Genomic DNA, 22,148 nt, shown 5'->3' on the forward strand with positions numbered 1-22,148 from the left:
CATTTACACAGTTATAAATCTATTCTGTAAATGTAAGAAGGCTTCTGAGGAGCTGAGAGTAAGAAAGGAGAACGTTTAAACAGCTGCAGAGGATTTGATTTTAGCAATGTCCTAGTATTGCCCATAATGTTGAAATTTCTATCACCAAAAGCACTGAAGCACATTAAAATGTTCTGAGAAAGGAGTCAGAGAGGGAAGATAAGCACTGCAACAGCACAAGCAGTCACAGCCTGCAATAGCAGCATAGCTAATGCATTCCTCACAGCCAGGAGAGTGAATCTCACTACAAGGAGGTTGAATTTTGTCCCTGACCCAGTTCTGCTGCCTGTCCAGAAGAGCTGGGCGAGCCATGGCTCTGTGTGCTGCCAACCTGCCAGCTGAGAAAGGGCTTTGCTTCATCCTCTTCCACTGTGTCAGTCAGCTTTGACATAAAACACAGGTTGTCACTTTGGGGTGATCCATCTGGCCTGTATTTTCATCAAGACAAAATGTGGGAAGGGTGTCTCAGACTTGGGAATAGCTGATGGATATTCCCTCTTCACCATCTTAGCTTGTGATCTGTGTTTTGCCTGTGAGCAAACCCCTCAGCTCCTCATCCTCATCCCTGGCAGTGTCCATGGCCAGGCTGGACAGGGCTTGGAGCAGCCTGGGCTGGGGAAGTGTCTCTGTCCAGTGGAACAAGGTGAGCTTTAAGGTCCCTCCCAGCCTGAGCCAGTCTGAGATTCTGTGATTTGTGAAGAGCCATTGGGAAGAAGAGGGCAGACAAAAGCAGCCAATGCAAAAGATTTCATTGCTGGATGTCTCTGTCATTGCACAGACGTTGAGGAAACCACACAGCTAAAATGTTCATGGTTCAGTCACAGTGATGGGCTCCAAGCAGGACCAGAGAGCTTTCTCTGGACTGACCCTGCATGTTCTGGGTACACAGGGATCATCTTCTGGAGCTTCAGCTGCAGAGGGCTGCTCCTGTCCAGCCTCTCATGCTTCCCATCTATACTTTTACACACTTTTGTTTTTAAACCTTATAACCAGGTGTCCTACCCAGCAGTGGCTGAGAGGGTTTCTGCCCCAGAGCAAGCTCCCACTGTGCCCTCGAGAGAATGGGGTTTAAAAAAGTCTTGGGATGTATTTGGTTGAGATTTAGCATAGCAACAGTAAAACAAAGACCTACAGCAGACTCAGAGGTAAATAAAGAAACACTTGAAAGTGAAAAAGACTTTAAAAATGGAAATTAAACCTATTATAGGAGAGAGAAATTCCACTTTCATATATGCCTTTTCTTCTCCACTCCTTTTTTCCCCTTTGCAATTTCTCATGAGCTATTTAACTTAAGCTGTAATCCAAGAACCATTTAAGCCTTGGCTCTGCATGTGCAAGTTCTAAATTGCACAGAGCAGGCTACTATTGACCCCTGAGTGGAAATGATTCATTTTGCTTCTTTCACCATTTAATTTTACTTTACATTACTTCAACTTAATTTATTAAGGACTTCAAGCTAAGCTGAATATATTCCTGGTGAGATCAAAATTTAAATCAATGAGTTTATGAAGGGGTTTGCACAGGTATTACTGAGTTTATTTTAAAATATATGTGCTCAGGCCCAGAGGTGATGCTCAGGGCTGTAATCTCACATATTTGAATGATTGCTGGTGCTCTGGCACAGGGAGAGGCAACTTTAATGCACAGCTTTGGGAGTCAGATTAGAAGCCTGATGAGCAGCACAGGACAAACTCCATTTGTGCAGTCTGGACAGGCTACAGTGTGAGTCTGAGCACAAGAAATGAGAGGAAAAAAGATTTGTGAAATGTTTTTATTTTGAAAATGATGGCTTGAGTCATGCCAGCAGTGTGGAAGGGTGTACTGAAAGGGAAGCAAAGGTGGCCAATGAGCTCTGCTTTTGAAAGCAAAGATTCCAGCTTGTGAAGATCCTCAGATGCAAATCTCATTAACCTTAAATACAGAAAGCACTCCAGCAGATGAAACAGGGTGATGTGCTCAGAGAGGGGTGCCAGCCCCCATCACTGGAAGTGTCAGGATTGAATCCAGAATTTCTTCTGTCAGGCACTGCTAGTAAAGTAAGGAGATCACATGGATGGAGAGGTAAGTACAGGATCTAGAGCTGACAAATACAGTCAGATTGGCAGTGCCTGTGATTTTTAGCATTCCTGTATGTAACAGGAATGAGAAAGACAAATCCCTTTGGATTCACACAGGACCATCTGGACTTGTGCCAGCAAATGACATTAGAGTCATAGAATTACAGAACTGGTAGGGTTGGAAAAGACCTTCAAGATAATCAAATCACCCATCCAGCACTGCCACATTCACCTCTAATCCATATCCCCAAGTGCCATGCACCTTTTGAACACTTCCAGGGATGGTCTCTGTCACTGCCCTGAGCAGCCTGGGCCAATGTTTACAACCCCTTTAAGGAGAAAATGTTCCTAATACCCAACCTAAACCTCCCTGCTGCAATTTGAGCCATTTCCTCTCATCCTTTCTGACCATCCTGGCTAGCAAAGTAGAAGGTATTTTGTAGCTGTTTCTTACAAATTCTACCTGGGGTGAGTGTATTCAGCAGCTGGATTTGGCAGCCTGGGAGATCTCCCAGTGAAAATTCCAAGATAAGGGCGGGTTCTGGGTGTCTGGTATTGGTGGATGAGGATGGGATGCACAACAGCTGTTTGTGCTCCTGAGCTCTGTTAACCTGTCTTTCCTCCTGAATCTTTCCTTGAGGGCCCAGCTTTCCTTCCTTGCACTGGAGCAAAGCTGCTGTGGCCAAACCCTTGCTCCTGGCAGGGCTGAGCATTGTTCCCCATGCAGGTGGCACCAAAATGTCACTTGCAACGTTGCCATCTCCACGTGGGGGTTTGTGCTGGCCTGAATTCTGCTCTGATTCAGTAAAACAAACACCCTGAAACTCTCAGCTGCACAATGTTTGGAGAACTGGACATGGCCTTTTCTGTTCCAAGCTGTCATTCCATGTTTAACATTTCTGTCTTTAAAAATGTGGTCTGTGTATTTAGAAAGTAAAGTTGTTTGATTACTTAAGTTATTAGTAACTGCAGAGCTCTGGTTCCTTGGCCAGTACCAACCATTACAAAAGAAAAATCATCATTACAGCATTCCATAGAGATTGTTGGAGCTGAGTATGATGTGACTGGCAAGTGCATCTTACTTGGTTAAATATTCAGGTGGTTCATGTTTGCTTTCTGGCACCAGTTGTTTCAAAGCTGTAAGGCTTTTTGATTGTAGAAAAAGTGGTTGTTAAATTCAATGGCAGCTTAAAAAATTAAATACTAGAGAATTTTGAGAATTATTTTAATTAAAAGCAAAACTAAAATATTATTTATTTAGAAAAAGTGGAAAATTACCTGAATAAGTCTAAAGCAGGTGGGCTGCATTTGAGCTCTCTAGAACAGTTCTTTTTGTTTGGTTTTGGTTGCAGTTAGTTGTGAGGAAGATGTTACAGTACAGCTAACACCAGCCTGCCTAGCTCTGTGGGAATGCATCTTGGCAAGCAAACTGGTTACTTTGGGATGAGGTTGGAGCTCCAGTTGATGAGGGTGACAGATGTATTTTTAACCCATTATAATGTGGTTGATTATTTCAATCAGTACATCTAATTTGGTTAATGAGATTATTGCTAAGAACAAGCAGAGGCCATGGAAAATAGATTGTATTTGACAGTAATCTCATCCTCTTTCAGAGAGATATGGAACTGGGTCCAGGCAGGGATGTACTGACAGATCAGTGTTATTCCATAACCCATCACAGTATTTATTAGAGCTAACTCTGCAGTTTCCTTGATAAAGTATCCATGAAACATGCTGGATACAGAAGGCATCTTGTTTATCCAGAGGAATCCAGAGGGTTTGTTAAACTGGCACAGGCAAATGTGCCTTTTCAGGTGAGCAAGCCTGTGGTTTGTACATCTGAGAAAAATACCCATGTCCTAGTTACTGACTGGGGGATTGTCTCCTTAAAAGCTGTAGTTTGAGGAGAAGAACAAGTCATGGAAAGTGTGGTGAGTAACAGGCTAAATGAGGCTCTTGTGTGATACTGTGGTGAGAGGGGTGAGTTGGTGGGAATGGAACTGCCAGTCAGCATGCTTTCCTGGAAAATCTGCCTCTCCAGATAAACATAATCTTGTTTCATGTTTGACTTTACTTGAGTGGTGTCTATAAATATGTACAAGAAGCCAAGATTTCTTATACCAGAGGGCTTTTTATTTTGTAGGCAAAGATTTAATGAGATTTACTGCCTGGAAGACGAAAAGCCTGATCAAACTAGAGGGAAAAAAAAAAAGAAGTTTCTCTCACCACTTGAAGGCTTTCTGTGAGCTCTCAGTGAGATATGCTGATGTGTTCACACACCTTTGTGTAGCCTCAGAAGAAATGAGTAAAAATGCTGCAGTCTGTGTTCTGCAGGAGGGTCATGGTGGCTTTGGCTTGTAGTGACTCTTCAAAAATCACCCAAAGTGCAGCTCTGAGGTGGGGTTTGTTGCAGGGATGGTGTGATCCCTCAGCCCTATAAATAGCTGCAGTGTGGGGGGCTTTTCTTTCTGTGGAGGTGGCAGGATGGAGAGCAGAGCTGTGGCTCTGAGGTGCCAGCTCTGCCCACAGCGCCAGCCTTGGGCTCCTGTTCAGCACTGGGCATTCCTGGGGCCTCGACCAGATGGTTCAGCCCTTCAGCTGGGGGGGAGGTGGGCACTCACAGGCCTGGGGCTCCGTCCTGCTGAGGTAGATGAGCACTCACCCTTCAAGTTCTGACAGCATTTGGAATAAGCACAGTGCTCACATTTGCAGAATCTGCTTATTTCTAGAAATATGTGTGGGGTTTATGTGGGAAATGACATTGGCTTTAATTTTGTAAATGATACATTTTGTAGCTGCCACGATGGGTAGAGCTGTGTAGGTACCACTGTGGTTAGAAGGTGCAGTGAATGCAGTTCTTAAAGGTGACTGGACAATACGTTCTAGACATGCTAGGAAACAGCAAATGTCGGTCATAGGATGCAAGTGAGTGTGTGTGTGTGTGTTTGAGTGTGTGTGAGTGTTTGTGCAAGTGTGTGTGTGTTTGAGTGTGTGTGTGTGAGTGTGCTTCTGTGTGTGCATGTGTGAGTGTGTGTGTAACTATCAGCATGTGTGAGAGTGAGTGTGTGTGTGCATGTCAGTGTGTCTGAGTGAGTGTGTGAATGTGTTTGTGTGTGTGTGCGTGTGTTTATGAGTGTGTGTGTGCGTGTCTGAGTGTGTATGAGTGTGTGTGTGTTTGTGGTGTTTGTGAGTGTGTGTGTATGTTTGAGTGTGTGTCTGAGTGTGCTTCTGTGTGTGCATGTCTGAGTGTGTGTGTAACTATGAGCGTGTGTGAGAGTGAGTGTGTGAATGTGTGTCAGTGTGCATGTGGGTGTGTGTGAATGTGCATGTCAGTGTGTCTGAGTGTGTGAGTGTGTGTGTGTTTGTGTGTGTGTTTGTGAGTATGTGTGTATGAGTGTGTGTGTGTGTGTGAGTGTGTGTGTGTGTTTGTGTGTGTGCGTGTCTGTGTGTGTTTTGAGTGTGTGTATGATGTGTGTGTGTGTGTGTGTGTGTGAGTGTGTGTGTGTGTTTGTGTGTGTGTGTGTGAGTGTGTGTGTATGTGTGTGTGTGTGTGTGTGAGTGTGTGTGTGTGTTTGTGTGTGTGTATGTGTGTGACCCTGGGCTGCATTGGTTTGTCCTTGTAATGCCAAGGTTGCAGGTTCAATCCTCAGTCACTTTAACAGTTGGACTCGGCAATCCCTGTGTGTTCCTTCCAATTCAGATATTCTGTGATTCTCCCTTTTCACTGTTGATCTTTAATAGCACATCCTTTTTCCTGCCAGAAGAATAGGCTTTTATTTATTACCTTGCCTTTTTTGTCCTTTTCTTTCTGTTTATTCCCTGTTTTCTTTCCCCAGTTACCCAGTGGGAGACTCTTCCATGCAGCAGCAGTTATCTCAGATGCCATGTACATCTTTGGTGGCACAGTGGACAATAACATCAGAAGTGGAGAGATGTACAGGTTCCAGGTAATTTGCTGATAAACTTACTCACTTCCACACCAATTCCACATGAGTCCTGTTTGTGGAGTGTCTGGTTTAGCTCACCACGAGCTCCATGGCATTTAGTCCATGTCCTTCAGGCAGCCTCTGTATTTCGTATTCAGCTTTCAAAGGTCGATGTCTGTCTTTAAAATCTTTTGAGAAATGTTATTTGGACAGATATTTTGGTAAGGTCAAGCCCTCTAGTGTCTTCTGAAGTCCTACAGAGATCATGACAATTTTGACAAATCATTGGAAAGTGTAGCAGGTGGGATTTGAATTATTATTTCATTAAAATTGGCTGTTCCTCTTCATGTGCTGTCCTGTTCAGGGCCCTGGGGCAGACTGTTTTGTGTTGTGGTTTTATCTCCATGCAGCTCTCCCACTCTCATCTGACATAGCTATGGGAATTGAAACTTAAATTCAGGATACTCTAGATTAAATCCCACATACAGTCAAGTCTATTTTTATTGCATGGCACCCTCAGACAAGTCCTGAGAGCAGGTGAGACTCCCAGCCTTCAGATCCTCATATCTGGAAGTTGTGATGAGACACAGTTCTTCAGTGTTACACGGTGTTATCTGTCCTTAACCTCACCCTGGGGGAAGCCCTTGCATGTGTTTGGTTTGTTTGTCACATTCTACTTCATGTGCTACACTGAGGCTGAGTTAGTAACAAAATCCAGTGATTGCAGATGTAACCTTGGCACTTTTGGTTATAGAATCATAGAATCAGGAATGTCCTGAGCTGGAAGGACCCACAGGGACCATCCAGTGCCACCCCTGCCCTGCACAGACCCCCAACAATCCCACCCTGGGCATCCCTGGCAGCGCTGCCCAAACACTCCTGGAGCTCTGGCAGCCTCGGGGCTGTGCCCATTCCCTGGGGAGCCTGGGCAGTGCCAGCACCCTCTGGGGAAGAGCCTTTCCTGAGATCCAGCCTGACCCTCCCCTGACACAGCTCCAGCCTTTCCTTGGTCCTGTCCCTGCTCAGATTGAGCAGAGATTGAAGCTGTCCCTCCACTGCCCCTTGTGAGGAAGCTGCAGACCCTGAGGGGATCAGACCTCAGGCTCCTCTGCTTCCAATTGATGTGAGATTTGAAGTTTATATAGCCACTGAAATTAATTCTGTCTTCTGTGGGGTTTTACTTTTTTAGTTTTCTTGTTACCCTAAATGCACTCTCCATGAAGACTATGGAAGGCTGTGGGAAAACAGACAGTTCAGTGACTTGGAGTTTGTTTTGGGAGAGGTGAGTAGAATTTATTGGAGAGGTGCCAATGGGGGTGTTACTGTGTGTGTGGTGTGTTTGCTGGGAAAAAGCAAATTGTGCAGTGGTTGTGCCAGAAACCCTGGGAATGAATCACTGGTGAACTGTCTGCCTGGTTTATTAAGTTTCACTGATCCAGATAAATTTTTAAAGCTGCAATGGAGAAGAAACTTTTTAACTGAGAAGATCTGTCACTGACTTAACCTGAATTTATCAAAACATGTTATACAGAGTTGCAATATGAAAATTTACCAATGGCCTCTGTACTCCCAGGTCCCAGTTGCCTTCCTAGGAAGGCAGGTCAATGTTTTGCAAACCCATTATCATTTCAATAGCCATTTTTAATTACTGAAATAAAGGAGAATGAGAAAAAGCAGTACAGGGGAATGGTTCTCTAGTAATGCAAACAGTTAAAACATTTAACAGAGAACAGGTTTCCTGAAGATAAACATGAGAAATTTGAATTTACCTGCATTCCTTTTGCAAAAAGGAAAAGTCAAAAAAAGCTTTGCAAAGCTCAGAGAACAGATCCTCAACAACAGGTGAAATAAATTATGGCAAACAATGCAAAACCATACTGTTATTTTGAACAGGGAAAATTAAACAGAAGGTCAGATGTAAGAATAAAAGGCACTGTATGTGACACAGCAGCTTCCACTCAGTGGATGTGCCACAGGCTCTTTCCCAAATGGTATTTGCCATCAGCCTTTGGGGAAATGGGTGTTGAATTTCGTCTGCATGTGCAGAGCAGATGTAGGGCTGCCTTTAACTTGAAATGTATCATAACCTGGGGTTCAGCCCAGGTTTCTGTGACTTCTGCCATCTGCCATCACCATGTGATTTAGAAGCTGACTGTGATTTCTGCCTTGGCCTTTGGCAGAAGGAGGAGCGAGTCCGAGGGCACACGGCGATCGTCACCGCTCGCTGCAAGTGGCTGAAAAAGAAAATCATGCAGGCCAGGGAGAGGGTGAAACAGGTGAGTGTTTTGGAAAAGTAGCCTTGTAGCAAGGTAAGGCTTATTCTGCCCAGCTTTGGGAATAAGGTTGTCAGGAGAAAAGTAGTATCTGTTGAGACAGCTGGAGGACAGGAGCAGTGTCTGATGCTAAGGTGCTCTTGAGCAAGTAAAATAAAGATCATTAGTATTAACTAAGGCTACTGGATGTGTATCAGGAGTGTAACATGGAGGAGCCAGAGTTAATCCAGTTATGTGGATTTGACAGTGTGGTTCTTGGAAGCTCTTGTAGCTGTCTGAGGTCTAATCTTGTGGAATGCCCCAGAGAGGCGTGAGTACCCTTCTCTGTGGGGGTGGTAGAGCTGTGTCATGGGGATGGCCCACAAGATCAGACAGATTAGAGGGAAGAAAGGCAATGCTGAGGGTTTCAGCTGCCTCTCTTCCCTTAACTTTTGTATTTTTTTACTTTTTCCAGAGGTGAAAGTCTGGTGCCTTCCAATCATTGTCATTTAATTTTGACTACTTCCATCTTTTCAGCAGCAAACATTTAATGGCTTTTGGGGGGATAGTAGCACACGATCTGCAGTAAGATGTGGATGCCTCACTGCCCCCCAGTTAATTGTTTTGCCACTGGAAAGGCTGTGGGAAAAGGCTGTCAAAGTGAAACTTGAAGTAACAGAGTGCTTTAAAATACTTCTGTGCAGCACTTTGTGCTCTGCCTTTGCAGGGCAGGGTTTGTGGAACCTACTCCCACCTGTCCCTCCTTCACAGAGTGGGGCAGAAATGTGAATTCAGTGCATTCTGTGGGCAGAAATGTGAGTTCAGTGCAGTTCATTCCTCCCTTGCTGTGATGTCCTGCTTCTGACCTGTATCCAGGAGCTTCCTTGTGTTCTCATCCATGTGTGTCCCAGGATATGGAGCAGTAAGTCTAAGACATGAATTCCTTGTTATCTCCAAGATAATCCTGAAGCTAAAGAGATCCTGACTCTTGGAGAATGTGGAGTAAGGAGAAGGATCCTCTGCTTTGGTGGTAACTTGTGTGAACTGGCACAGGCTTGTGCCATGTTTGGGTGGTCTTTGTGTTTCACTAGAAATCAAAGCAGGACATAGAAGAGGAGGGACACAGCACGTGCCCGAAGGATGGCATTGGTGGCAATGTCAGGCTGTGCCGGCTGCAGCCGCTGCTGGAGGTGCCCATCCGGGAGGCCGAGGCGCAGCCCTTCGAGGTGCTCATGCAGTTCCTGTACACGGATAAGATCAAGTATCCCCGCAAAGGTAGGGGGGCAGGGGGAGCTAACGCTGCCCTGGGGAGGGGAGGGGGCAAATGTGTTCAGAAACAGCAGCATCCAGCATTTGCAGGTGATTACTCCTTCATTACTAACTGAGATTAAACAAAAAGCAGATTTTTATCAGAGAGTACTAACTATGCTTTTTTTCCCCCTAATTCTTTTCAAATATCAAGGAAGAACAAGTTATTGATCATTCCAAAAGGTGTAAAAAACCCTAACAAACAAAAATATTGTGGTATTTTGAACATCACAGCATCCTGCTTGGAAGGACCGTGTATCTTATTCTGGCTTGGCTTATTTCCTTTTTCTGATATTGTTTTGATCCATTTTAAACTGAGCCCACACAGAAAGGTGTGCAAGCCAGTATTTATCACCTGTTAAAAATCCAATCTGAAGGAATGCCTCAAGAAAGGAAAAAATCCTTTTGGTGCATTCATTGATGTTCTAGGAGTTAAAAACACTTGTGGGTGAGGAATTAACAGCCAGAGATCTTGCAGCTTCCACACAGGGAATCCAGCTGCTGGCTGTGTGAGTGGTGAGGGCTGTGGGCAATGGGAGAGGGGATGGATACAACTGGATGCAGCAGGAACTCCAGCTGCTGGGGCTGGGGAAGCTGCAGCCATGGGGGCTGGTGGAGTACAGTGAGGTACAGCTGTCCTAGCACTGAACTTTGCTTCAGCTTCACTCTGAGAGCTTTGCTTTCTGCAAAGATAATTCTCAGGAAAAAAGTGATACATGTCCATTTGGGCCAAGGCTCTCCCTGTGAGGAGGCCAGTCTGGGAATGATCCCACTGGCTGGGGGTGAGGGAGCTGCTCCTGGATTCTGCTGACGTTGCCAGATCCTGCTCCCAGCCATTCACTGATCTCAGAACCTTGGGACAGCCTCAGGCCAAGGGAAGGCTTGGACCCCTGAGCTCTTCCATTGTTACAGGCTGCCCAGGCAGCCTGCCCCTCTTCCCCAGCCCATGAGGGGCTCTCCCTGGTGCTCCCCCTTCTGCCCTGCCCTGCCCATTTGTATTCCCAGTAGCTCCTCTGAGCTCAGAGAGCAGCACCCTGGGGAGCCATCCCGAGGCTGAGCTAATGGAATTGGGCATGCTCATCAAATGGGATTTTCCAATTAGCCACAGGGAAGGCATGTGACATGGGAGAGGGCTTTTCTCTATTAAAAAGTAGTTAGAGCAGATGGGCAGAGATCTCCTGTGAGGAAAGCAAAGGCCATGGGGGATTATTCCTTGAGTTGGTGTCCCAGTAGCCCCATTGCAGTGCCTACAAGGGTCTCCTCTGCCAGGTCTGTGCAGGCTGAAGCACGGAGTGAAAGCCCAGAGTACCTTCATCAGGGTCTGTCACAATCAGGGAGCTGATTGTTAACACTGTGTAAACCCCAAGGACTCTGGCAGGGCTGTTGGCAGCTGGGCACTGAGAAATTGGGCTGCAAGCTCTGGGCCTTGAGAGGGATTTTAGAGAATCGCTTCACTTTCTTTGGAGGGTTTCAAAAAATTGTGATCCAGATTGTCACAAAATCTTTGTCTTTTGCATGCTTCAAATTTGAACCTCATCTTCTAGTATTGATTCAGATTTTACCTAACCAGGAATGGAATTCTTTCCTCTATAAAAATATCCAGCCACTGCCCGTTCTGCTATTCCAATTGCTCCAGGTGATTTAAAAAATACTTTCAGAAGGGTTCATCTCTGTTCTGTGGGCTCTCCAGCAGTTTTCCCTCTTGCAATTTCAGGTCATGTGCAGGATGTGTTACTCATTATGGATGTGTACAAGCTGGCCTTAAACTTCAAGCTCTCTCGGCTGGAACAGCTCTGCCTTCAGTACATTGAAGCATCTGTGGATCTGCAGAATGTGCTCATTGTGTGTGAGAATGCTAACAAGCTTCAGCTGGATCAGCTAAAGGTAATCACATTCTGCATACAAAGTAACTGATAAGAAATTTTTAAAAAGGAAATTATGTAATTAACATTTGGCCAAAGGTATCAGCTTTTGCAAATTCATCGTTCCTTTAATTACAGTTGCTTGAGTATATTTAGCATGGGGTGTCCTACAGTGGCTTGTGATATTATGTAGGCTTTTTCAATACATGCTCAGTATTTTTGCATATCTGCTTTGTAGAATGTCAAGGGCAAAGTGACTTTGGCTCCTCATCAGTTCACTCTTGCTGCAGCAAGATGGAACCAGTGCATTTCCTGCTCTTGCTGTGTTACATATACTGACACTGCAGATAGGTTCTTTCATTTTCTAGAATGAAAAACTAAACTCTGTTCTCAGGCTTTGCACTGAAAAACAAAATGTGCCAGTGATTCTGTGTCTGTGGTGGGTGAGAGGCTTTGGGGTGCTGGGTGACAATCAGGGTGGAGCTGACCCCTGCCTGCAGGCCAAGAGGTGCTGGCTGTGCTGACCCCGAGCCAGCTCTGCTGAGCCTGCAGGGAAGCAGCTCCTGGCCCAGCCCCAGAGGCACAGCAGGGCTGTGCAGTGCTTGCTGAGGGTGTTCAGCCTGTGCACAGCAGGGACTGCATTGCTGGTGGCTGCAAGCACAGAGGCTGCAGAAAGCAGTGTGCAGCACTTCCTCACGCTGGGTGTGCTCTGGATTTGGGAGAGGAAATGCCTCCAGGAGGAAGCAGCAGGGCCAGCAGCACTCTGTAAATGCTGGCACAGCCTTTGGTGCATGGCATCGTGGTGCCATCAGCTGCCCAGAAGCTCAAGCATTGGTGCCCCCACCTGCCCTGGCCACCTGTGCAGTGCCAGAGGCTCTTGCACAGGGCTCCAGTTGGGCAGGATCACCCTGAGCTGGCATCCTCTCTGCTCAGGTGCTCATTAGTCCTCATGGGTGGGTCCTCTGTAGAAAGCTGTCCTTTCTGGAATCCCAGTCATGGTTTAAAATGTTTCACAGGTGAGTCCTGACAGATTCACCTTTGGATCCCAGGTGGAATAAACTGCCAGAAACAGACAGTAGTAATGATTCTTTGGGTGAACTTGTACCCACCTTATGGTGAGCTGGTGTAGATTGTATTTATTGCTTATAAAAGTGGAATGAGGGGAAATAAAGTGCCCTTTTTTGGTCTCTAACTGTTAGCATTAGGTCTGGTTCATTTGTTACCTTTTCACCACACTGATTTTTGTAAGAAGTTTATTACACAAGAGCCTTCCAGAGCTCTTGAACTCTTTGCTGCATTTGTGGAAAAGGTTCAGGCAAAACCCACAAAATTCCTTTTACTTTCCTGTAAGCTCTTTGGACCCTTGATGGAGAGTGTCAAGAGTTAAGATCTCTTCACCCTTTTAATTAAATTTTGGCATCTAATTATGTTAAAAGTTACTATGAGGTAGCAACCAATCTTCATTATCTCCGTGAAGTTTGCTGTATCTCCTGAGATTCCTGTTTTAAAAAGCTTTGGAACAGCTCAATGGGCAGTTAATCTCTTCCTTGTTAATATTTCTAGTCAAATTTTTCTAGATGCTTAGAATTGTCCTGAATTTTCTGTTCAAGGAGGAGCCTAAAAGGTCTTTCAGGAAGGATGAGGATATCACTGTTGGATAGTTCCAGCTGCAGGATCCCTGTGGAGGTTCAAAGGGAAGGATGGTTGATGGCATGTGTAACATGTAAGATTTATGGGATGCTCCAAGATGACTTCAAACAATAAACCATCAATTTCTTAATTAATATTGGTGTATTTTTAAGGAACACTGCCTGAACTTTGTGGTGAAGGAATCCCATTTTAATCAAGTCATAATGATGAAGGAGTTTGAGCATCTTTCTTCATCCCTGATCGTGGAGATTGTGCGGAGGAAGCAGCAGCCTCCTGTCCGAACCCACTCTGAGCAGCCCCTGGACATAGGTAACCTCCCAACAGCCTCAAGGGCTCACTCCAGCTGCTGCTGTGGCTTTGCTCATGGCTTGTTCAGCCTGGGCAGGTGTGGGAAGCAGCCCCTGCAGCCCAGCAGTTCCCAGTTGGGATAAGTGCTCAGGCTCTCTCCTGAGAGCACAACAGTTCTGTTCCCAGTGAGGTTCAGTCAGAACAGTGTCCCATCAATGTACATGGGATTGTGTTCTTGCAATAAACCATCCTGATCCTGTTCAGAGACACGAGAGAAGGAGCAGAAGGGTGTAAAGAATGAGCCACAAAAGGCAGTGGACAGTCACTGTAAGTGGCTGTAGGGTGGCAGAGCTGAGCAGGGAAACAGGCTGCTTGAAGGGGTTCACCAAGGAGGAGGATCTTGTGAATGAGGCACTGCTCTGTGTGCCCGTGTGAAAGGAACAGGAGGTATGGAGGAGAAGAGAAAGATGTGATTTACAGCTTTGTTGTGAAATTCATCAGGAGCTGATTTGGGACTAGTCTTACTCAACATTTTAACATCCTGACACACAACACAAGGAATGTAATAATGAAATTTTCTAAGGCCACAAAGTTCAGAGGCATTGGCAGTGTTGGTGTGGAGTGCTGCACAAAAATAACTGGGAACTGAAGAGAAAGAGAAGGAAGCTTGTCCTGGAAGGTCAAGTAGAAAGGCTTTGTCTGGCCTTTGTCCCAGGGGGGTGAGGTGCACTGGCTGGGAAGGTGGCACAGCCAGTTCTGTATCCAGAGCTAGAATGGTGTGAGAGACCCAAACATTAAAAACTGAAAGATGAACTTTGAAAATATGAGTGAGTTTGGAGCAGACTTGGATGTGCTCTATTTCTCAGTTGGGTATTTACAAAGGTTGATTAAAATATTGGATAAAAGAAGCTTTTGTTGCTGATTTGGGAAGACTTTTCATTAAGACCCAAAATGTTATATTCCTTGTGGTTGGAAATGGTGCAAAGGGAGGGAAAAATCAGCTTTCATATCTATAGAGAGCATCTGTCAGTGTGGCCACAGCTGGGGTTTGCTGTCAGTGCAGAAAGCAGAGCTGACAGGTTTGGTGCTGGGAGGGGCAGTGGGGAATCAGCTGAGGTGGGGAAGGATGAAGCTCATTTTGCTCCAAGATTATGAGGAAGGACTGGACTCAAATTCACGGTGAGAGTCCCAAAGGAAAGAGGGGCTGGAGCTCTGGCTTGGCCATGTGTTAGCTGGTTAGTACCTGGTCACCTGGAACTATCAGGTCTTCATTTCATGGTGTTTCATTTCAGGAACATCTTTAATTCAGGACATGAAGGCTTACCTGGAAGGAGCAGGGACTGAATTCTGTGATATCATCCTGCTGCTGGACGGGCACCCCCGGGCAGCCCACAAAGCCATCCTGGCAGCTCGCTCCAGGTGAGCCTGCACCAAGGGTGTGTGCAGGGCTGGGCAGCCTCTGCTCAGCTGCCTTGGCTCAACACAGGCAGGAACTTAAATCTGCATGAAGTGTTAAGATGCAGCTTTGCTCAATGAGTGTAATAAGCCTTTAAGCAGCAGTGATTAAATTTTTTTTTTCCATTTGATACCCAGCAGGGAAAGATAGGAGGAAATTAGAACTGCAGAGATTCTGCAGAGGGTGTGTGAGAAGCTGCACTGCAAGACAAAGCATCTGTAAAATCACAGGAAGGGAAAAAGGGTGGAAAACATGAGGGGGTTTCAGTGAAGTGGAAAGCAACAGCTGTCCACTGAGGTCAGAAGGAGCCTTCTGACAGTGAACTATTCCTATTTTATCATGTGGAACTTGATTTTCTTTCTCACTTTCTGATATTTAAGACTGGTTATGAATAAACATAATGAAAAATGGTGCATGACAGAGCCAGCCTAGAGTGTTCTCATGCTTTATGCAGAGAAAGGAGTCCACCCTGCTGATGGTGGGACTGTTCTCCCTCCTCAGGGCACGGGTAAAGTGGATTTGTCCTGCACCTGTGTGTTCTGTGGACCTGCACCTTATGTTCCACCAGACATTAAGTGTTCATATAAAATTTCTATTTCAAATACCATCACAATTTTTCCCAGAAAAAAGCCCTAACAATATTCAGTATTACTTACTGTGGTATTTTACCAGAAGCATTTCACAGCTCTTAAAACAGCGCTGATGATTGGCAGCCTGTAGATACCAAGGAAATTCATAATGCTTTAAGCTCTCTGCTGGCTCTTATGCAAATTAGAGAAAAAATCAAAGCACCATGTGTCCTAATTTTCAAGAAACAGACAAATTTCAGGTAGTTCTGATGGTAATTAGGGGGATTATATTTGGAGTTTCACTGGCAGGCATACATGAAAAAATAAATGAGCAGTGTTTTTGCCCAGGTTGTCACTTGAATTTGTTGCTTTGGAAGCTGCAGTTCTGAATAGCAGCATTTGAACAATACTGGGTTAAACCATCTGTCTGCAGAATGTGTTCTATCAGTTTTATTTCCCTTTGCAGTTACTTTGAAGCCATGTTCCGTTCATTCATGCCAGAAGATGGGCAAGTGAACATTTCCATAGGTGAAATGGTTCCCAGCAAGCAAGCATTCGAGTCCATGCTTAGATACATCTACTATGGAGAAGTGAACATGCCTCCTGAGGACTCCCTGTATCCTTCCATGCCAGGGAGCTGGGGATGTGTCTGAGGGCATGCCCAGCATGCACCTTCCTTTGGGAGGCTCTGTTGGGGGGCACCAGCAGGCTCTGCACTCCCATCCCCACAGGGCTTTGTTTGCCCTCAGTGCTCTCACCTTCCCTTTCTGGTTTATTCCTCAATGCAATGCACAGATACCTCTTTGCAGCACCTTACTATTATGGCTTCTACAACAACAGGCTCCAGGCCTACTGTAAGCAGAACCTGGAAATGAATGTCACAGTGGAGAATGTGCTCCAGGTAATTGTCCCCAAGCCCTTCAGGTAGTCACTGAGAGGAAAAGGGGGCTGCTCAGGTGGGTACCCCCAGTGCCAGGTCATGAGGCTGCCCAGGCCCTTGCAGGGGCAGTGCCCTGTGTGATGGCATGTGTGGGAGCCCAGCCATGTTCCTTACCTGTCCTGTGGCACCTCTGTTCCTGTGCTGCAGGGTTCTGCTCACCTGGCTCCTCCTGAGCTCCCATCCCCTGTTACAGAACTGTGTCCCTAAAGGTCTTTTTAAGATGACCACGTGCTCAGCACTTAACTGTAAACCCTTTTTGGCAGACATTTGTTCCAGGGCAAAGAGTGGTCTGCAGGTGACAGACTTTAGTCTTGTTTTATCAGTGGTACTGACAGGATTTTGCAGTGGAGTTTGAGCTAACAAAAGAGATTTTGTGGTAAGAAAGCCAATGCTGGCTCCCAGGCAGGCAGCCTGAACCTCTGCAGCACAAGCAGAAGCAAGTCCTGCTGATTAACTCTTGAGGACTCCATACATTTTAAATCCAAGGCTTAATTTTGAATAGTTCAGAAAATATTCAGTTTGTAATGCGAAGTGGAGATGTTCCCTAGCTAAGAGGAGTTACTGCTCTGGGTCAGGACTGTTTGTGCATCTGAGTTGTGCAGAAAGGAAATCACATTTTTGCTCCTGCTCTAGATTTTAGAGGCAGCTGACAAGACCCAGGCCCTGGACATGAAGAGGCACTGCCTGCACATCATCGTTCACCAGTTCACCAAGGTTGGTTGCATCTTTTCTGTGGCTTTTGAGAGCTGCTGTCCTCTGTCTCTGCCCTGGTTAAAGACATGTTCATAAAGAAATCAGTTTAATTCTTCCTCTTGTGAGACAGCTGAGAGCTGGCTGCCTGTTCTGACACTCACTGACAGGACTGCTAGGCACGTTTCTCACTCCAAAGTAAATTAAAGAGTAGAACAAGCTAGTCTAGAAATGTGAAGCCCTTCCAAGCAGAAGTTACCCAAAATTGCTTCCATTTCCAGTTGTTCCAACTGTTATTTTTGTGCCATGCAAAGCAGGGTAAGTTTGTTGTATACTGAGGGCACAATCTCTCCCTCACTAGCAGTTACCAGTGTGCTCCTCACACTCCCCTTCTCTGTCATACATGTTTTGTTGTCATGTGCTCTAAAACAAATTACCATGTCCTGGCTGGGCTCTCTGTGATTTCCATGTTCAACAGTTGGACTCTATGGTCTTAGAGGTCCTTTCCAATCTTAAAAATTCTCTGGGTGTGTTTTGATGGGATTCTGCATTCATGGCAGGAAAGGTCAAGAGCCCAGTGTGCTGATACTCCTGTCCTCACTTGAGAGAATAAGGATATTGTCATTTAATTGTTCCTATGAGATGTGATCCCTCCATGAGAGTTCCCCAGCATGTCATCAGTTCATTGCTCAGCTTATTAGCATTGCTGAAATAGGTAGATAAATCATAGGAATTGGGATTTCTGGATGCTACACACATACTGATAATAATTCCCTAGTTAATATTCAAGTAGCTCACTCTGCTTTGTATATTTAAACTCACAATCCTCCTGGGGAAGAAGAGCACTGCTATGTCCCATTAGTGTCTGGAGAGGAGACAGGATGGTGTTCAGGCTCTTCATTAAATGCCAAAGTTGCTGGAGCATGACGCATTTTACATTCAGAAATAACTGAAATTGCATAAAAAGCATTGAGAGTGGAGCCAGCATCCAGAAATCACTCCCAGAGGAGAGTCCAGAGCGTGGGCTTGCAGCCCCTGCCTTCATTCATCCTGTCTGTTTTCCTCTGGCCCCCTGAGTCCTGTGGGGCAGCCCAGTCCAGCAGGGGTGGGGAATGGTCCCACTGGGCAGGACAGGACAGGACAGGGACAGCACATCCCTGGGGTTGGGTCAGTGCCTTGCAGCCACTGAGGGCTGAAATAGCACAGTATCACTTCCCAGTGGAGGCCACAGGAAGACAAAGAGCTGTGATTCTGCCCAGAATGCACAGGGGGAAATGGACATTACAACTCTGGGAGGCAGCGAGGGGAGCTGGAGGGCGTTCCTCAGCTGAACTTCCTCACCAGGATGTGGGGAAATGCTTTATATTGAAACTGTTGACTGCTAGAACAGTGTTCATCAAAACGTGGCTGGAAGACTGTCAAGCAGATGTGCACAGAGAAATCTCAATTATGCAATGTTTTCCCTGGGCCTGAGAGGCCTCAGTGTGTGATTCTTGGCCTGGGCTGGGTGACTCAGTGTGGCTGGGCACAGACACTCTCTGCTTGCTCCTGGGCCAGCCCTGGGCTCTGAGGGGGATTTGTTCTCAGCACAAGCCCTGTGGGTCACTGGAGCTCAGGCAGGCTGCCTCCCTGCCTCTGGCATCTCCTGTTCTTCCAGTTACTTAATGCTGTTCTGGATTTGGACTGTTAAGGAGTTTTCCCCACAGCAGGAGCATTTCTGAAGAGCTGTTCCCAGAGGTTCCCTGCTTTGGGCAATGTGTTTTCAGCTCTTGTGTGTCAGTGTTGTGCAAAAGCTCTAATAAACCTGCTGTTGTGCTGTGTTTGCAGTGACACCCTGATCTGTTCTGCAGTGTGTGCCTTGGGTGGGGGCACATCCCACCAGTGCTCAGGGGTCTGTCCCTCCCAGTCCTGGCAGATCTTGGACTGGGATATTGCTCAAGCACATCCTGAGCTCTTCTGAAAGCACCCTCAGCCATTTCCCTCCTGGCCCTCAAGGGTTGCTCAGGACATCTTTATTCTTTACCCCAGCAGCTCCCAGGGTGAGGGGATAATGCCAGCTCAGGTGAGGAGGGTGAGTGAGTGCTGGGGCACAGCCTGCCTGCAGCTGCCTCTGTGTCAGTGCCTCGGGCCAGGGGCAGTGCTGGCTCCTCGCCATGAGGCTGAGGACAAGGAAGGAACGTGGAGAGCTCCTTTGTGCAAACAGTTGAGCTTCTGAACAGTCCAAAAGCATAAAGTTTGCTGTAGATTCTCATCTATCTGATGTGGTGGAGGTTTTTGTTGGCAAGTGCTCCAGTGACCTGCTTTGACTGCAGGAAGAATGCCAGCAGAACCAGCATGGATGCTGAGAAGAGCTTTTCCTCAGGAGCACAGCAGCAAAGGGATCAAGCCCTGAGTCACATTTTCAGTGCAGAACCACAGATCTCAGAGCTCAGGCTCTCTTAGGAGAGTGCTCAGTCAGTGTTTGTAGCAGTGGGGCTGTCAGTACCCACGGGGCAGCTCTGGGCCAGGTTCCTGCTGCTCCCCACTCCCAACAGTCTGAATTTGGTTCTAAGCCCTGACTGGAGCCCTGTGGTCTGTTCCCTGCAGCCCAGCCCCACAGCTGGGATCTCACACCATCTGTGCCCAGCTGGACTTGCTGTGGGGTGCCAAGGGTAAAAGGGTAATAACATGAGCTGTGATTTGGGGAGGGTTTTAATTTCTTCCTGTTTTTTCTGTTTTGTTTTCCTTGAAGGTCTCCAAGTTGCCAAATCTCCGCTCGCTCAGTCAGCTCCTCCTCCTTGACATCATAGATTCCTTAGCTACCCACATCTCAGACAAGCAGTGTGCAGAGCTGAGTGCAGACATATGACATGCCTTGGGAAACCACCTTCTCATTTGTTCCTGAAAAACACTGGCACTTTAGAGCTGGCTCTGGTTTACTGCTGTGTATGGAGCAGCTCTGTCTGCACACTACAGCAGCCCTGGAGGAGCAGGGACAGCTGAGGTGCTCTCTGGATTCGCTGGGTTTGTACCTTTGTGCAGCACTTGGACTTTGTTACATTTGTTACCCAAATGCAGACTTGAAATCATTGCAGGCCTGAATTAATTCCACATGGTTTGGGGAGTTCATAATCAAGCCCATTATTACTTTCATACTGTAAAATCAAGCAGTCATGAGTAAGAGTCACTAATCCTTTGAAATACAATATTTAAAGAATACTATTTAAAGAGCTTCAGCTGACCCAGCCCAAGGGCTGTGAGGGGAAGTCAGAATGAAACTGGGAACAAGAGCACGTGGTGTTCACAGGGAGACTGGCCCTTGGACCAGAATGTGGTGACTTTTCAAAGACTCCATGGTGTGGATTAACAGCTAAGCCCCTGTGCAGCTGCCTGGATTGGTGGGCTGCCTGAATCCAGACCTATGCTCTGCAGCAGGTCAGACTGGAAGATTACAGCAGTCCTCTCTGACCACCAAATCCATTAATCCTGTCTTGCTAAGCCTTTCTAAATCTATTTATTAATAAAGAATTAACATCTTCTCCTGGCATTTCATGATTGACTTGGATTTCATTCTGGAAAAAAATTAAGCAAAAAACGTTCTGTGCTTGATGAAGGTCACATTGTTAAAAATAAGTGTGTAACATCTTGTTACTAATTTTATATTGAAGTGTCTCTGTGAGCCGTTGCCTTTGCAGGAAGGTGAATGAAGGCAGAATGCCATTTCCAGCCCCTTGCAGCCCCCAGCTCTGTGCTGGATGCTTCCCACCTCTCCTCACAGCTGGAGGGTGTTGGTGAAGTGTCTGCTGGTGGAACTTGGGGCTGCCCTGGCAGGGAGTGACAAGCTGGGAACCGGAACCTTGTCCTGCTCCAGCTGCAGGGGCTGCTCCCTGCTTGTCTGGAGCTGGAGTGGTGCAGGATCCCTGAGGAGACGTGCAGCCCCCAGCCCTCACACTCCACCCCTGCAGCCATGATTTCCATTCACTGAAGTGTTCCTGGAGCAGCAGTTGTGAGCTCCTCAGCAGCATCCCACAGCCCGGCACACCTGCAGTCTGGGCAATGGGGAGCACATAGGTCTGATCCAAGGGAACTGCTCTAGGACCTCCCCTCTGGCTCCCTGGTGCCCTGCTCAGGTGAGTCACACCAGAGGTGACAGCTGCTTCTGAGAGCCAAGGGCACCTTCTAATCCAGAGGGATTGTTTCCAGATGCCTCATAGACAGTGGAGTCCCTTCCCAGAGGTCATGATAATTGTCCTGACAGGCTCTGTGTTCCCTGGGAAACCAGGCTGGCAGCTAGAGAGGTTCTGCACTGCAACTTGTAACAACACTGCAGTCTATTTCCAGTGATGCTGATCCACTAGAGGACACCCACTGCCCAGGGAAGCCTCATTCTCTCAGGCTGAACCTGCCATAACCAGCCCTGTGTAAATCCTGAGCCCACTTGTGAGGAAGGAAATGCACAACCTCTGAGCAGGCACTGTGGGGTCTTGGCTTTGGGGGGCTCTGGGCTCAGTCACTGCTGTAGGGACCACAGTGCTGGGTCAGGGATTTACTGTGAACACTTGTAGCCCATTGAGATTGGCCTCTGGGCTGCTGTTGTGCAAGTGCAGCTGAGAGGACACCCCGAGTTTCCTGGGAGATCACAGGATGGGAGGTGGTGTAGGAGTCATACACAGACTGTGGGGTGCACAGGGCAGTTAGGTGCTCTTGTTATCATCACCTTGTTATCACTATGGCCAGCAGGCTCTCAGGTTACTGATGCTTCTGCAGCCTTGGCAAGTTCTGTACTGGAATTTGTGCAGTCATATCTCTGAATTTGATAAGGAATAAAGAACATTGTGGCTGTCCAGCTTTGTGTTATTCCTACAGTCTCTGCCACATGCAGGCCCCACTGGCTCTTTAAAGTCCTTGGAAGCGCAGGAGCACCCTTTCCTCCAACTCAGTGTGAGCCCCAGTGTGGTGGCAAAAAGCAAGGCAGAGAAGCTCCCAGCTCCTCTGGAGCAGCACTGGAGCCAGGAGCTCCCAGCTCTGCCACACTGCACCAGCTCCCCATGTCCCCATTGTCACACCTGTGGCAGCTGGGCAGGAGCCCAGCAAGGAGCAGTGTGGGTCAGGGCCAGGAGCTGCTGCAGGCA

At 46.8% G+C, this 22,148-nt stretch overlaps 1 protein-coding gene across 1 annotated transcript in view; it reads left to right on the plus strand.

The window, feature by feature from the left end:
* Positions 1-20,563, plus strand: part of LZTR1 (leucine zipper like post translational regulator 1) — a 38,137-nt gene extending 17,574 nt beyond the window's left edge. Inside the window, exons 10-20 of the mRNA XM_064733306.1 lie at positions 5,933-6,043; positions 7,212-7,304; positions 8,203-8,298; positions 9,366-9,549; positions 11,297-11,466; positions 13,247-13,403; positions 14,675-14,801; positions 15,874-16,023; positions 16,203-16,308; positions 16,981-17,061; positions 19,769-20,563. Of these exons, the coding sequence (XP_064589376.1) occupies positions 5,933-6,043; positions 7,212-7,304; positions 8,203-8,298; positions 9,366-9,549; positions 11,297-11,466; positions 13,247-13,403; positions 14,675-14,801; positions 15,874-16,023; positions 16,203-16,308; positions 16,981-17,061; positions 19,769-19,885 (1,392 nt within the window). The 3' untranslated portion in view covers positions 19,886-20,563. The remainder of the gene's footprint in view (positions 1-5,932; positions 6,044-7,211; positions 7,305-8,202; positions 8,299-9,365; positions 9,550-11,296; positions 11,467-13,246; positions 13,404-14,674; positions 14,802-15,873; positions 16,024-16,202; positions 16,309-16,980; positions 17,062-19,768) is intronic.
* Positions 20,564-22,148: the final 1,585 nt, after the last annotated feature.

This window comes from Zonotrichia leucophrys, chromosome 26 (genome assembly GCF_028769735.1).
Source record: "Zonotrichia leucophrys gambelii isolate GWCS_2022_RI chromosome 26, RI_Zleu_2.0, whole genome shotgun sequence".
NCBI lineage: Eukaryota > Metazoa > Chordata > Aves > Passeriformes > Passerellidae > Zonotrichia > Zonotrichia leucophrys.